Genomic DNA, 15,977 nt, shown 5'->3' with positions numbered 1-15,977 from the left:
TGTTGTATTTTCATGTTTTATGAGGACTTTCCATAGACATAATAATTTTCATACTGTACAAACTGTATATGAGATCCCCCTTACATTAACCCTACCCCTAAGCCTACCCATCACAGAAAACTTTCTGCATTTTTAAATTTTCAAAAAACATCACATTTATAAGCTGTTTTCCTCATGGGGACCAAAACATGGATTTAGCCAACTTTGTGGGGACATTTTGTCCCCATAATGTAGGGTTTACCAGCCCACACACACACATGTTTTCTTAACTATCTAAATGAGGGTGTTACATAGATTTCTATTGTTTTTATATGCAGCTGGTTATAAATACTATAACATGCCGTTTTTATAAATGAGGACTTCCCCAAAAGGCAGATTTAGCTCAATTTTGGGCACAAATTTGTCCCCAACACATGGAAAAGTAGGTACACACCCAGATATTTCCCATATACTTCAGTTTTTATACTCAGCTAGGAATGCATAAAAATTCAATTTAACTAATATTGGGGTAACAAAACAAATAGCTTTTACAAAATACAAAATGTCATGTTGGAGAATGAAAGCATTTTGTTGTTGACAAAGCAGCTAGTTGCATTATTGAGATGCACCGTCCATCATCTGTAGGTTGCCTAACGCGTTTTAGAAGACAACAACCATATATATATTCTGATGGAGCACCCACAGTCCACGCAGGTTGATCGATCGATCTTGTTGTCAATTACTTTTGATTGATATGCTGTTTCCATTTCTAACTGGGCGAGCTAAACGTCAGTGAAATTCAAACCGGTGTATTATTGGTTCGGCTTATTATTTTGACGTCTTCACAACTCCCGCCTTTCTCCTGAAAACTCGACAACCTATTGGTCAGATATATATCCTTCAACTGTCATAGAAATACTACCATATCCCATTGGCCGGAACAAACGTCAATCGGACAAATGCTGTACTCTGAGTGGTCAGAACCGCTAGTTCTCGCTGATTGACAAGTAACCAGATTGGCCAGATGGCTCTGGTGGGGCGGTATCTACTGTGGGCTCTTCAAGGCTTCACGGAGAGTGAATGTCGTCATGAGCGGTGGGTAGGAATTATAACGTTGTTGTTTATATTACTATGTTACTTCCATAAACATTATATAGAGCGAATGAACCGATATATAATTTATGTCGTAGCTTGCACACACGAGTTTTAAAAAATCACGCGTAGCACAGCGATTCTTCCAAATGCACACTTCCGGAAACACGGTTCTTTTCCGCAGCGAAGAGTTTATCTGGCTAGTTAGCACATTAGCATGCTAAGCAAGCAGTTACCTCCTCCATCAGCGCACTCCTGAGTCTGTCTGCCCGCAGACAGAATAACTCTTTCATAGCGCGCTGCATGGTCGTAGAAAGACGTAAACGTGTGGACGGCTGATTAAAACATGATATAAAGAAATACTTTAAAGCACTCAATCATAATAGCTCAAGCACTTGCAGACATCTGACGTTTTTAGCCTGTTAGCGTTAGCCGCTGGCTTCAGCCTGAAGCTTTAATCAAACTGTATTTAGCATTCATATAGGCGTAAAAACTTAATTTTCTTACCTCCAACCACGAATTTGACTGTTAATACACTCGCTTTGTTTATCAGCGTGTGTGTCATGATTTTCAGCCTGATTAGCTTGTTGTGAGAGCAAGTTTTTCATGTAGTAAAGTTGCAAAACCGTTGAATTTGATGGCAGTAAGATCACTGTGGTGTAATTCCTTTCGACTTACTATGAAATGTAACGACTTCAAATGAAGTGTATAACTAGTTCATTTTGCTAGCTCTGACAGCCAGTTAGCAAGCATCATAACATCAAGTGTTTATTTGGGTTGCGATCTGAGTTCTTTGTACATGCATCGTCAATGACGAGACAGTGCTGGTGTTTTACCTAAGATGTATGTATACCAGAGCAGTGTATCTCAGTTCTGGTTCTGGAGGAGCCCAGCACTTCAGGACCAGGATTGAGAACATCTTATTCTTATAGTGTAAAGTGCCACTGAGTGCTATTAGTGGATTGGGTTTTAAACCCTAACCCGCTGAATCACTCCCCTCCAGGGTTTAGATTACAGCAGGTAACGCCTCCTTTTGAAACAGTCATAACTCATAACTGAAAGTGCATGCCATTCATGTTTTGTTTATTTTGAACAATCCGTTTATTCGATTTCAGTATTTCCAGTTCTCTATGCAAACATTGATCACAAACTGTGGTGCTTTAGAAAATAAGGACATGCAAAGTCTAAGCACAGAATTATATTAAATGAGTTCAAATAAGTCAAGTCAAGTCAAGTTTATTTGTATAGCGCTTTTCACAATACAGATTGTATCAAAGCAGCTTCACAGTATTACATTTAAATAATACAACAAAGTTTATTTCAAGAGGAATTTATTGATTGATAAAATTAGATTAAATATCCCCAAAATATCCCCAACTGAGCAAGCCAAAGGCAACAGTGGCAAGGAACCGAAAAACTCCATCAAGTGACCTAATGGTGTCCTAAAACTCCATCAGGTGACCTAATGGAGAAAAAAAAACCTTGGGAGAACCCAGGCTCAGTCGGGGGCCAGTTCTCCTCTGGCATTTATGAGCTAGAGGCCGGATTGTAGTTTGAACTGTGGGATTATATGAATGCCTGGCTGAAGAGATGCGACTTTAATCTAGTTTTAAACTGGGAGAGCGAGTCTGAGCAACGAACAGTATCAGGAAGACTATTCCAGAGTTTTGGAGCCAAATGTGAGAATGCTCTCCCTCCTTTGGTGGTTCTGGATATCCTAGGTATGACCAAAAGCCTTGAATTTAGTGATCTTAAAGAGCGCGATGGATTATAGGGCGATAGAAGATCCGTTAAATAGACTGGAGCTAAGCCGTTTAGGGCTTTATAAGTCAGTAGCAATACCTTGTAATTAATACGGAACTTTATAGGTAACCAATGCAGTGATGATAAAATCGGTGTTATATGATCATATTTTCTAAGTCCTGCTTAAGTCCTGCTGCCTTATTTCATTCTCAAATGGAAGTCACATTTGGAGAGTTGTTTTTTCCCCTTGTATAAATCGATTCACCTCCTTCTTACAGATCAAAAGGACAGTATGGCCACCACTGTCGCAGTCAGCCCCAGTGAATATCTTCAGCCCTCCACCACCACTTCTCAAGTAAGGTCCCTTGAGGCTATATTCTTACACAATTAGTTTTTTAAGAGATACACTGTTTTTATTATTTTTTTTATACAAATAAGACAATAATTATCTTCATGTTATCAATGAAATCTAAATCAGTCATTTGAAATGCTTAAAATAAATTACAAATACTGGTAATTCTCAGATTGTATGTTTTTATATATTTCACATTATGACATATTCAAATAAAATGTCTCATAAATATTGAGAAAAAAGTTTTTTTCTGGCATCATATTGCTTGCAGTTAATGTATAATTTGTTTTTTAATTAATAAAAAGGGGGTAAGTGTAGCGATAACATGGTAATAGTCAAAGTTTTCATCAAAACCTGAATATTGATTCACACTCCAAAAAACAAAAACAAAAGAATTTACTATTTTTATTGATCTCATGGGGAGACGCAAATGTTTCGGCTCTCAAGCCATCTTTCAGTATGACAGTCAAAACTTTTTAATGTTTGTGTATTCACTCATGAATTAGACGTTTCTCATTAGATAGAATGCAGTTTTAGTTTATGAAGTTATGATTGTTAAATATTCTTGCTCTCCCTGGCCCTAAGAAAGGTGCAAATGGTGTCGGCAATTTTTTTGACTGCTTTAAGAAAGTTATAAGTGCATGTTAGCATCATGACATTTGTAATGTACCAAATAAAAAATAGATATCTGTTTACATTTAAAGTTATTACAAATATTTAAGTATTTTCAGAGTGTAGGGAGACCGTGTAATTTGCGGTGCTTCATGAGAAACGTTGGAGCTAAAGAGATTGTTTGGCACGTTTTCATTGTGGTGACTCTCTGATAGGTGTATTTTCTGTAAAGCGTCATCATGGGTAATGTAGTTTTTCGCCACAAATTCCGCTGTTAAACATAATTATTTTAAGATTCACAGTAGGGCTCTTTAAAGGTTTATAAGTTATCTTTAAAAATCTATTTTTAAACCCGGCTCTATTGTTATTATTACTCTGGAATACTTCATTCTGATTGGTCGGTGCTGTATTCCACAGTCAAGTTTTTTGGTATAATTACTGCTAAACTGTTTTCATTTTGTATTTGTATTGACTGCTGTCCAAAACAACAGTTTTCTTACATAGCTGTGGCAGTTTAATGTCTTTTTGTCTCTTTCTTCACAATTAAATATTGTTCTTTCTTTTTTTTTTTTTTTTTTTTTTTCATGCTTGTATACTAATAATTTGCTTCTGGTAATTGTGTTTTGACACGCTCATGTAGGATTCACAGCCTTCCCCACTGGCACTTCTGGCTGCTACCTGCAGTAAGATCGGGCCTCCTGCCGCCCAGGCCCCAGTCAGCACACCACAATCTCAGCCAACCACACGCCGTCTGCACCCCATCAAGCCCGCCCCTATTGCTCCGGCTCCACCCAAAAACCTTGGCTTCCTCTCTGCGAAAGGGAATGTCATCCAGCTGCCTGCGGGACTCGGTTCGTCAGGGGCCAGTCCCATTGTCTTCACTATTCAGAGCCCTTCACGTCCAGCAGGCACATCCAATGCCAACATCCAGTACCAAGTGATCCCTCAGTTCCAGGGGTCTCAGACCATTCAAATGATGCCTCAGGGAGGACAGATCCAGATCATCCCCGGAACCAACCAGGCCATTTTCACCTCACCTGTCACAGTTCAGGCTGCCACACCGGCCCCGCCACCTCTGGCCCCAGCACCGATATCCCAGCACAAGACGGTGGCGATCAAGCCGTCCCAAAAGCGGCGGCAGAATAATGCCAATGTAAATTCTAACGTTGTACGACTCCCTAGTGGACTCACGCTCCCTCTTAACGTTACTACTAGTGATGTGGGAGGAGCTCATATTGTAACAGAGACTGCTGCTGCTCCAGTGAAGGGCAAGAGGGGAAGGAAGAGACAGGTGGCTATAGCCCCGCCCCCCCCTGCCCCTCAACCGGCCTCACCGCCACCTGTAGCCGAGCAGGTTGAAGCGCTGCTAATAGAGACCACAGCCGACAACATTATTCAGGTATGCGCGTTTCTGTTATTCTCTTTTGGCTTTTTAAAATCCTTGAGTGCTTTTAGCTCATAATTCCTGGATGTCATCTGACAGATTCATACATTAAAATGACCTTGTTTGTTTACGCTGTTCTCTGTTGACGTGTGTTAAGGGAAAATGATGGAACTTATCTGTCCGTTTCGGTCGTTCTTATCAAAAACCAGTTGTTTTGTGTTTGTTGTTGTTGCACAACCTGTCCTATTTCACAATTAAAACCTATTGAGAAATTATACTAAAATAAATATGCTATTTTTAAGATTTTGACTTTGTACTTGACAGTTAAGACCCATGTAATTATCACTATCATAATGCAGAAAAAATCATTCTCTACATTACAGTAAATGCAAAAAAGAATATTTAAGTTATAAAGTATATTTACACCATATTTGTTTTAATGTTTTTATACTGATTTTAAATAAAATAGTTGTTCATTTGTATTAATCTCGAATAATTATTAATCATTAATATTTAACAATAATTGAATTTAAAAAGCGTTATTTATAGTCATAGTTATCATAGTCTGTTATTTATCTACTACAAAATTTTTATTAATATTTTGATTTATCTTTTTTTTGTTGTAATTTTGATGCTTTGCCATTTTTTAAAAATATTGCTATGTAGAGATAATAAATTTTTATTTTAGTTTTAGTTTGTATTTCTTTTAAGCTAATAATTTTAGTGCTTCAACTTAAAATTGTTTCAGGTAGATGCCAAGGCAACAAATCTAATAATTTAGATTTCCATTTTCATCCAATATTTAGGCTATATTTTATGTCAGCTTTATGACAAATATTGTTAAAGCTACACTGTGTAATTTTTTAAGTTGATTCTTTGCAAAAAACACTTTGTTTTTTCAAAATTATAGGTGCTCATTAATGTGTAATTAAAACTAATCAAGTATTCTCGTAAGCGAAGAATGGCGGAAGCCATGTTGCGCCTTCATCTTGAAAATACATTAGCCAAAGAGGGACATACCTGGAAATTCAAGCTTCGCCTTTCACATTTTTACACTCAGTGGCACCGTGACGAATGTGAGGGGGAGATTACTCGCGACTGCCGGCAGATTTGAAATAATACAGCCACCGTAGGAGTTAAAACGCCCTCAGAATGGGAGGGGCTAGAAAGTAATTTTTAGTTGGTTGTCATATACAATTTCACCGCTAGATGGGAGAAAATCCTACACAGTGTAGCTTTAATATTTGAATAACCCGTATTACAATCATGAAAATGTAATGGAGAATAATGGTATTAAAATAGTAATTAAAAAAGTCCAGAATTTGGCTGAAAATATTCGTCAATAATGTCACAATGCAAGAAAAGTTGAGTGAAATATGACCTAGACAAGTTTTTATAAAATTCTCCCTTTAAGTAGGTAGGCAACTGTTTTCGTTGATTGCGTCTGTTTCTGTAACAGGCAGGAAATAATCTCCTGATCGTGCAGAGTCCAGGGGGGAGTCAGCCTGCCATGGTGCAGCAGGTGCAGTTGGTTCAGCAGAAGTCCGATCAGCAGGTCGTCCAGATCCCCCCGCAGGCTCTAAAAGTGGTACAGGCCGCCTCTGCCACACTTCCTCCTGTACCACAGAGACAGACAGTCACGCCTAGTGTGCAGGTGTCCCAACCAGAATCCACACAGGTACGTCAAAACACCTTATTTTATTATCTCTTTTAGAGGTTGACCGATAGTGGATTTTACCCATAACGATAACTAGGTGTGCCCACGCTGGCCGATAACCGATTAATCAACTGATAGTTTTTTCTAATTGGGTACTGAATGAAAACAAACATGACACATAAAATAGTGCTGAACCTTATTACAAACATTTCAAAACAGTACTGAACCATGAAATGGTGATATTAAACATTTGGGTCGGGCTGTTGCATTGTTTTAACCGCTAGAGGTACTAGTAATGTTAGCGTCCTCTCAGCCTCGATGGTAAACATACTGCTGTTCTCCACTAATGCAGCATCTAGTCAACAAATGAATTGCTTTATAATGATATGAAAACACATAGTGAACTGTACTTTATACATACCGTTTCATAGTCTGTTTTAAACCCGCATCTGAAGTGTCCCGCTCTGTGCAGCGCCATTTCACGTATCGAAACAAACACCACTTGGCGTCAGTGATGTTTTTTATTTCGCCTCTAGAGGCCGCTCTCGTTCTGTTTAATGAAAACGCACCCTTCTCAGCCGCTTCAGCAATGGACGCAACCCGGAAAAACTATTTGTATGCATAACCGATTGCTCCATCAATCGGTTATCGGTGCTGATTAATCGGCAAAACCGATCAATCCGACCTCAAATCTCTTTAGAGTTAATAATCAAATTGAAACAAGGGCAGTGAATCTAATATGTTCATTACATGTCCATTTGCAAAAAATCTAAATAAATCATTATCTAATGCATGTGCTCTGCTGTGCCAGGTGCTGATTAAAACAGCCTCAGGTGAATGGCAGGCTGTACAGCTACAGGAGACCACTGTGTCCACGCCAACAACACCCACCAGCACCCTCACATCTGCGATGGTCACTAAAAAGGCTCAAACAGGGACAAGGAAAGAAAGGACTCTGCCTAAAATTGCCCCGGCTGGGGGGGGTCTGATAACCCTGAATGCAGCCCAGTTAGCTTCTGCTGCTCAGGCTGTTCAGACCATCAATATTAATGGCGTCCAGGTGCAGGGTGTTCCTGTAACGATCACCAACGCTGGGGGTGAGTGAGTGCTGCGTTTTGACCAACAAACGCAAAAGGCTGTGTTTTATTATTATTGATTTGTGTTACTTAACTCTCGCAAAGACATTGTGAATGATGTTAACATGAGCTACATTTTGATTGTTGCGTTTGTGTCTTTCAGGCCAGCAGCATCTCACAGTGCAGACGGTTCCAGGCGCAGGTCTGCAGTTGGGCGGTGTGCAGACACAAACACAGACCATGCAGATGGAGCAGACGCAGACACTCGCACTGGAACTGCAGAGTCAGCCAGGAGAGAAAAAGCGGCGTATGGCCTGCACCTGTCCAAACTGCAAAGACGCAGAAAAGAGGTAGCATATCTTTTATTTATAAACGCATTTAAAATTCTGTGTGAAATTCCGCAATCCAATTAATCGCAATAAGCTTTGTTACTTTTGATTTGAAACAAAGTCTCGGATTTCAATTTTTGGTGCTCTAGACAGATCGCTGTTGTCGCCTCAGATCAAGCTATGCGCACGCGAACTGATCATCTCTTCCACTTTACTACTAGTTACAGCACAAAATAAACATGAATGAACATCGGAAGGAATGTTAAAAGATTCAGTACAACTTATTAAAATCCGTGTCACGTCTCACGTAATCTCGCATTCAGTGTTTTAACCACAGAAAGACGTCAATAAAACAGCTTGAGAACAATCTGTCATGTAACGTTACATTTACCTCAGAAAAGCCATTCAGTGACAATAAACTCAATAGTCAGCTAGAAAAATTAACTCTAGAAAGAATCATTTTGCTAAATATATGCACTATATTACATATTCATTAAAAAACATTGTTTGAATAAATTTGTCAAGTTTTTATGACAGCCACCATTTAAATGATCTCCATCTCCAAACGAATTGGAGAATAAACATAATTATGCAATTATTATAACTTTATTATTTGTTTGTTTACAAATCAGTTCATTTTAACTTTCAATATTATCGTAATGTAGTACCAACTGACTCCCTGTTTAGTTTACAGCATGAGTTTTTAGATTTTTTTCCTTGAGAACATTTGTCATGTACTGTGCCTGATATATATCCAAAATTAATCAACATCAAATTGAATCTTGTTAATCGAAATCGGATAGTGAAATTTGTATCAATATACATCCCTAGTAAACATAGCTTAATAAACTCCACTTTTTTCAAATTCTGTTGTTTTCGGTTTTGTTTTCTAGATTCAGTATTTTACGACTTACATATTATCAAAAATGGAATTAATTCATAATCTATCTTAAAATGTAATCAAATAAAAAAATTAGGGGTGACCCCGAATAGTCGAAGATTCGATGCTTCGATAGGAGGAGCCTGATTCGACTACCGATCTCACGGTCGAATCTTCGCAGAGGTGTTATGAAACGAGGATCATGCCACTTTGGCTATATGAGGGCGCTCAATGTCTGATTTCACATAGAACTACTGGTTTTCTATCAATACGTTAACATTCAGCCTATTATGATAATGCTGTATATAAATATGTGCAAAGAAAGAAGCTTTAAATAAATATTTTTTAACGTGCGTGAATAAATCCAAACACCCCGTGACAGATTTAAGTTTCACTTTCAATCCGTGACCGACAGAGGAGCGTCTTGGCGGCAAGGATTTAAATCTTTAACAATGTCTGGGATAAGAAAATCTAAAGTGTGGATGTACACCATCAGAAAGGATATTCTCCAAGGCTGGATTTAGCATCAGGAAAACCATGATCGCACTTCTGCCGGCCAACGTTAACAAGTTGGTTTTCCACAGGACATTCTAAAATGCTTAACGTGAAAAAAGCTTTTAAAACGCTTAAAAGGCACTTTAACGTGGCTTAATGTATGTACACAGTACACACTTTATTAAGAAAGCATACTATGTGCAGATAAGCAGATGAACCCAGAATATGAACACAATGCGTTCCTCCTATAGTAAAGCGTTTTCATATTTTTTCATATTTTAGGAGATTAAGTCGTTAAACGTTTTTCACGTTACGTGTTTTAGAATGTATTTTATCCGCGCGCACAATTTGAAAAGACTCCAACGGACACAGACAGAGTGAACGACTGGATTTGTTCTCTCGATCAGGTACAAGTGATTTCAAAACTTTTCAGCCGGTTCTAATTTGATTTTTGGATGCTGTGAACATTTTTAGCTAAAAAGACTGCCACTCCAGTTTAGCATTTATTGTTGTTTCTGCAGTTAAAAAGACAAAGTAGAAAATTCTGGCTATTATCGTTATTTTAATATTTTATTTTATTTATTGATCTGTCAGGGTTATCTAATCTAACTATTTGTGGCTTGTGTTTTGAATATATGTTCCCCTGCACTTTAGGCATTTTGCACACATTTGCTCCTCATCTTGTGACTTGATTCTGATTTATTTCGTTTTGTATTTTTATTTATTAGAAAGGTATATTCTGTTCTAATTTAATTCAGTAAATTAATTGTTTATTTTTTCGGTGCATCGATGTTGTGCTGTAGCCTACTTAGAGCCTGCTCGCACAGATAATTTAGCCGATTTAATTTGATTTGCATGTGAAATGTAAATCCTGTCTGCAGTGTGGCCTTTCTGGAGTTATTTATGTTATTTCTTAGTTTTATTGATCCAAAATGTTTTTATACATTTTCTTCTATATCTTTGTGTGATTTTCTGTACATCGCGGCTTTGAATTGTTAAAGCCCCGCCCCCATACACATGATTCGACTATTAGTCGACTATAGGCAAGACTTGACGATTCTGATTCGACTATGAAAATCCATAGTCGGGGACACCCCGAAAAAAAAATACAATACATTTTCAACCATTTTTTTATTCAAATAAGGTGCTGCACAATAGAATTCTTGCTTAAAATTGTAAAAAATAATTATTGTTGCTTGAGTGTTTGTTGTAGACAGAAAGGCACCATTCATTCACACAAACAAACAGAATATGCAGACTTACATGAAGACTTTGTAGGGACGCACAGTCGCACACCTGATAATCTAGATGTAAGCTAAATATCGAAAAAGAATATGTTTATTATTAATATCGTGGATTTATTTTTTCAGATAAATATCCATATTGATTTACCGCCCAAACCTAGATTGCTTTCCTAATGAAATCTGAACCCAGACAGTAAATCTGCTTAAATTCAAACAATAAAGCTGCTTCAGCTGTAAACACTATTCAATGGTTTTGGTGCTGTTCCATGTAGGTTTATTACCCTTTGGATAGAACTGTGATGCAGATTTCACGATGATCGAATTTCTCAATAACACACTTGATTACCATTTTATAATGAATGGCTTTTATGAAAGGACACACTCATTGTGGCAGCTTATATTTGGTTTTTATTTGCAACAGGCCAGGAGAGGTGGGGAAAAGAAAACACATCTGCCACATAGCAGGCTGTGAAAAGACCTTTCGAAAGACGTCCCTGCTGCGGGCGCATGTCCGACTGCACACGGGAGAGAGACCCTTTGTGTGCAGCTGGGTCTTCTGTGGAAAACGATTCACACGCAGTGACGAGCTCCAGCGACACGCCAGGACACACACGGGTATGCAACCTCCAAATATACACATGCACAAAATACAAATGTGTTGCTTCGCTGTGTAAATTCAATTTTTTTTGTGTGTGTGTGTCTTTTCAGGAGACAAACGTTTTGAGTGCAATAAGTGTCAGAAACGTTTCATGCGGAGCGATCACCTCACAAAGCATTACAAAACACACATCAACACAAAGAGCCTGTGAACATCATCTTCCACAGGGTTTCAGGAACTTTGGGGAGGATAAATAAGAGAAACACTCTTCCCGGGGTTTGAAGGATGGGAGGAAACAGAGAGGTCAACCCCCCCCTTCACGTGTACGACATGACCCTGGAAAGTTACCTGTTTATACCAGTTGTTTCAGGGTAGACTACACTCCCGCTGTCCACTTTTTTACTCGCTCTTATTGTCAGAGGAAGGCTGGCAGGCCGTAAAGTGCGGCCCTCACCTGAGATTCACGAAGAACATGGGTGCCAATTGTGTCTTGGTGCGGTAAGGACGTCTATCTCAGCACCAACAGACACTCCAGCCAAGAAAATAAGTTACTTTACCCCCACCCCCCACCCCCCTGTTAAAAAAATTCCACATGTATGTTTTGGTTGTTTTAGCTATATCATGCCCCTCACAATGAAGTGTAGCAGCTAATGGACAGTGTTTTCTGGCTTTTATTGTGTAAATGTTTGTTTTCATACACACAAACATACATTTGTACATACTATGGCAAATTTGAATACAAAAGCGGTTTGGACAAACTCTTTGACCCAGTTAAATTATTTTCAGTTATTAAATGATTTTTTTTAATGTCTGCTTTAGAATTTTAAACGGAAGCTTGAAACTTTGTATAACTTTAGTTGATTGGTTTTAACATTAGTGAAGGTTTGGGGAAAAAAAAGTATTTTGGCTTTTACATACTTGTCCAATGTTAGACAATCATGTCATGTGCATAAAAGAGATAAATAGGAGGGTAAATATCTTGGGATTTGCTACACGTTTAAAGGTTGATCCTCATATGAAATAAGATGAAATAATGAAATAATTTATTTAAAAGAAAACGTAAATGGAATTGAATGTATGCAGATTGTGTCTGTTAAAAGATTGCTAATGTGTCCATTCAAAAAAAATGTAGATAAGAAGTCATGTTTATGTTCTGTTGTAAAGCAAGAAGAAATTTCTCACAAATGTGATTGTGGTTATACCAATTTAAATGTTTTTTATTTCATTCAAGGTACGTGTAAAGCGGCTACTGGATTTAATGGTTCGTTAAATTCAGTCATTCCATTTAAGTTAATCTAAGTTTTTGTCCAAGCTCTCTAAAGGAGGCCTTAAGAGGGGAAACAAAATCTGTGCTCATGTATGTTTGTATAGTGTCTGAGTTCATACTGCTCTATTTGGGTGTAAAATGTAGGATAATTGTTACATAAATGTGTATTGGCTGTTGTTGCCAAACATGAAAGATGTGGACTGTGTACAGTGTAAATGAGAAGGAAAAAAACAACATTGTATAGTTTCATTCCTATAATATGTATGACTAATAGATTACCCTTTTTATTGACTAAAAGTTGCCTTAGTCTGCAGCACCCCATATTTAAAGAGATCTGTCTTTTCCCAGGGAACTGCATTTGTAGACCTGCTTTATTTTTTTTGTCTAACTTATAAAGTGTTACGAAATGCCAATTTATGTGCACTGACCAAATTCAGGGTTTTCACTGAGTGGATAATTTAATTATTTGGTTTATGTACCTACGTTTGATTTGAAAAAATAAAAAGTTATTTATCTATCCTTGATAAACCCCACATTTAAGAGACCTGGCTTTGAATATCGGTAGGTAAACTTGTGTTTGTATAACTTGTATTGAGGAGCTTAGACCAGAGAACTTGCTATCTTTTTCTACAGTCAGACCACCTCTCCCACTCACCTAATAAAGCATAACACAAAACATCCAGTGTTTCTCTGTTTTTGAATGCAATAGTTCAGCCAAAAATAACATTCTTCATCATTGACATCATTCTCATGTTTAACCCATATAGGCCTTTTTGCCATGACTGTGCAAACATCAGGGGCAAAGCTTGTACATTTTAGACTTGAGAGATAAATGTGACCTGATCAAGTTATCCCAATTAAACTATGGTTGTAGCATGTTTTAAACCCTGTTAAATTTGTCAACAAATGGCTGGTACATTTTACATTTGAGTTTTTGCTGCTGCTGATGCTGCTGCCAAGCTATTGGGAGCAAACAAAAGAAAGCACATGGAATGTACTGATTTCATTCACTAGAGGGCTTTGAGTCATGTATACAAACAAAATTGATAAATAGGGAATATTAAAATATTTATAAGGAAAACATAAGCTAATGTTATGGACATGATTAAATGCCTCTTCATGATTGAGCGCCGCAAGCTGAATAGGTTGGTTCACAAACCGATCAGACAATACCTCAGGTTGAAAAGATGGATTTGGCCAAAGTATAACCTGATTATTCTGAGGTCCCCATCTGGGACATTATAAGCTCAACAAGAGGACATACAGCTCCCCTACCCTTTTGGTTTATTGTATAGCCAAGAGAAAAGCAGTCCTCATACAAAGACTCTTAATATCCACTTGTTAAGGTGGCTTATAAGGTGCTGAGCGTAGACTATTAAGCACCACCTGCAGGTCCCACTGAATGTGCACTACACGTGCTTGTGAATTAAGACTTACTGCTCCCTTAAGAAAAGCCGCCATTAATCTATTCATACCAATCAACATCCCCATTAATTTGTGAAAACCTGATGTTGCCACAGTCCTCCCCATCCAGTAAAGGGAAGTATCTGTTGTCATTACTTACCTGCGTGCCAGAGGTGGTCCCATTGGTACACCCCTTCACAGAAATCGTTCTTGTTTCCAAGGCCTCAGATGAACAGAACAACTGGTTGTGATCTGAAAAAGGGTATTCCAATTGTGGACTGCCAACAACTTTCTGAGTCTGGATATCAGCCAGCGTTGAAATGAGCGAAGGTGTAAAAGCCCTAATTGAATGGCTGAAGAGGCTGCCGTGAGAAGGCCAGCTATAGTAGGAAGCTGAGATAAGGTAGCTTGCATCAAACCTGGAACTTCGCTATGGCTCCCCGTATTCATGGGTTTCATCAGGTCCCTTTCCACAAGTGTATTAATCAAGCACAATGCAGTCTGCATTCATAATCTAGGTGCTTGATTTTATACACCTGTGGAAAGGGACCTGATGAAACCCATGAATAACCTGCCTCCTGGACGCTGTGAGGGTGGCCCTCATCGCTCTGGAGTCTAGATGCAAGCGTATTGACTAGCATTGAGTGAGGCAGCTTTTCTGTAGGTTTACCTTTAGTCCTAACGCAGTGACATGCTCCAGTGACGCTGTTGCTGGCAGCCTGTTAATAATAATAATAATAATACATTTTATTTATGCGCGCCTTAAGTGACACTCAAAAACACCTTACATGCAGATAAAACGCATACAACAATTTGCAAGCAAAAAAAAAGAAAAAACAACCGATCAGAGATACAATATCACAGGTATGCCTGCCTGAAGAGAGGCGTTTTCAGACGAGATTTAAAGATAGGGAGAGAGTCACTATTGCGAATGTCCTGTGGAAGCAAGTTCCACAGATAAGGAGCGGCGTAGCTAAAAGCTTGAGATCCCATGGAAGGTGTCGAGATCCCCTGTTGAGGTGTCCTGGCACAGAGCAACCAGTCTTCCAGGTACGGGATAATCAACATGCCCTCCCGCTGTAGAGGTCCTAGTGCCACTTGCATACATCGTGTGAAAACACAGAGAGAGAGGGAGAGGCCATATGGCAGGACTTGATATTGGTATGTCCTGCCCTGGAACGTTAACCGAAGAAACTTTCTGTGATGAGGTGCAATGGGGATGTGGAAGTATGCATCCTTCAGATACACAGAAGTAAACCACATGCATGGTGCGATGGCTTGCAGGACATCTATGACATGCAGCGTGCGCCGTGCGGACAGGAAGCTGTTTGAGACTCCTGTTTTGGCATATGAGGTCCAGGATGGGCCTGAAACTTCCATCCTTCTTGCAAAACAAGGAAGTATTTTGAATGAAATCCCCCAGGAAGGAAGTGAGCATGGGACAGCAACTCTGATGCAGTATTGTCCGGTGGGGTAACGTTCATAGTAGAATTAAGTGCTCTTGCAAGAAATCCTCTTGCTGAGAGACTGGGTGATGCAAGAAGTTTGAATGGCCCAACAGAGGAAGAGGTGGGTCCAAATTCAGTTTAGCGAGTGCCATCTTGAGGGTATCCTGCAGTGAGAATACCACTGAAGAAGCTTGAACCGTCATCACAATGGAAACGTTGAGACTTGGAATGCGAAGACGTTTCATCCAGGGGTGTAGAGGTCTTCCTGATCAGATTTCTTGTGGCACGAGTGTAAATTTCAAAGATGGTAGCAGTCGGTAACTCTGGTGTAGTTTGACTGGAGCGGGCGGTCTGACAATAGCCCGGCCGCTCCTGACATCCTTTTTGACGAAAAAAAAAAACAGTTCTGGCAGACCT

At 38.9% G+C, this 15,977-nt stretch overlaps 1 protein-coding gene across 5 annotated transcripts; it reads left to right on the top strand.

Annotated features, from left to right (window-relative positions):
• Window positions 1-1,012: 1,012 nt before the first annotated feature.
• Window positions 1,013-13,386, top strand: sp2 (sp2 transcription factor). 5 transcript variants are annotated; one of them, XM_082156254.1, is made up of 8 exons: window positions 1,013-1,074; window positions 3,093-3,169; window positions 4,419-5,177; window positions 6,622-6,840; window positions 7,631-7,916; window positions 8,059-8,245; window positions 11,265-11,458; window positions 11,552-13,386. In XM_082156254.1, exons 1-8 carry the CDS (start codon window positions 1,068-1,070, stop codon window positions 11,650-11,652), a joined length of 1,830 nt encoding a protein of 609 aa, XP_082012380.1. In that variant the 5' UTR covers window positions 1,013-1,067; the 3' UTR covers window positions 11,653-13,386. The 5 variants fall into 5 exon arrangements, with proteins under 5 accessions (XP_082012380.1, XP_082012379.1, XP_082012378.1 ...); XM_082156253.1 differs by lacking the exon at window positions 1,013-1,074 and adding an exon at window positions 1,079-1,092; XM_082156252.1 differs by lacking the exon at window positions 1,013-1,074 and adding an exon at window positions 1,106-2,091.
• The last annotated feature ends 2,591 nt before the right edge of the window (window positions 13,387-15,977 follow it).

This window comes from Leuciscus leuciscus, assembly GCF_965113295.1.
Source record: "Leuciscus leuciscus genome assembly, chromosome: 23".
Lineage (NCBI taxonomy): Eukaryota > Metazoa > Chordata > Actinopteri > Cypriniformes > Leuciscidae > Leuciscus > Leuciscus leuciscus.
This window is presented reverse-complemented; position numbering and strand designations above follow the sequence as displayed.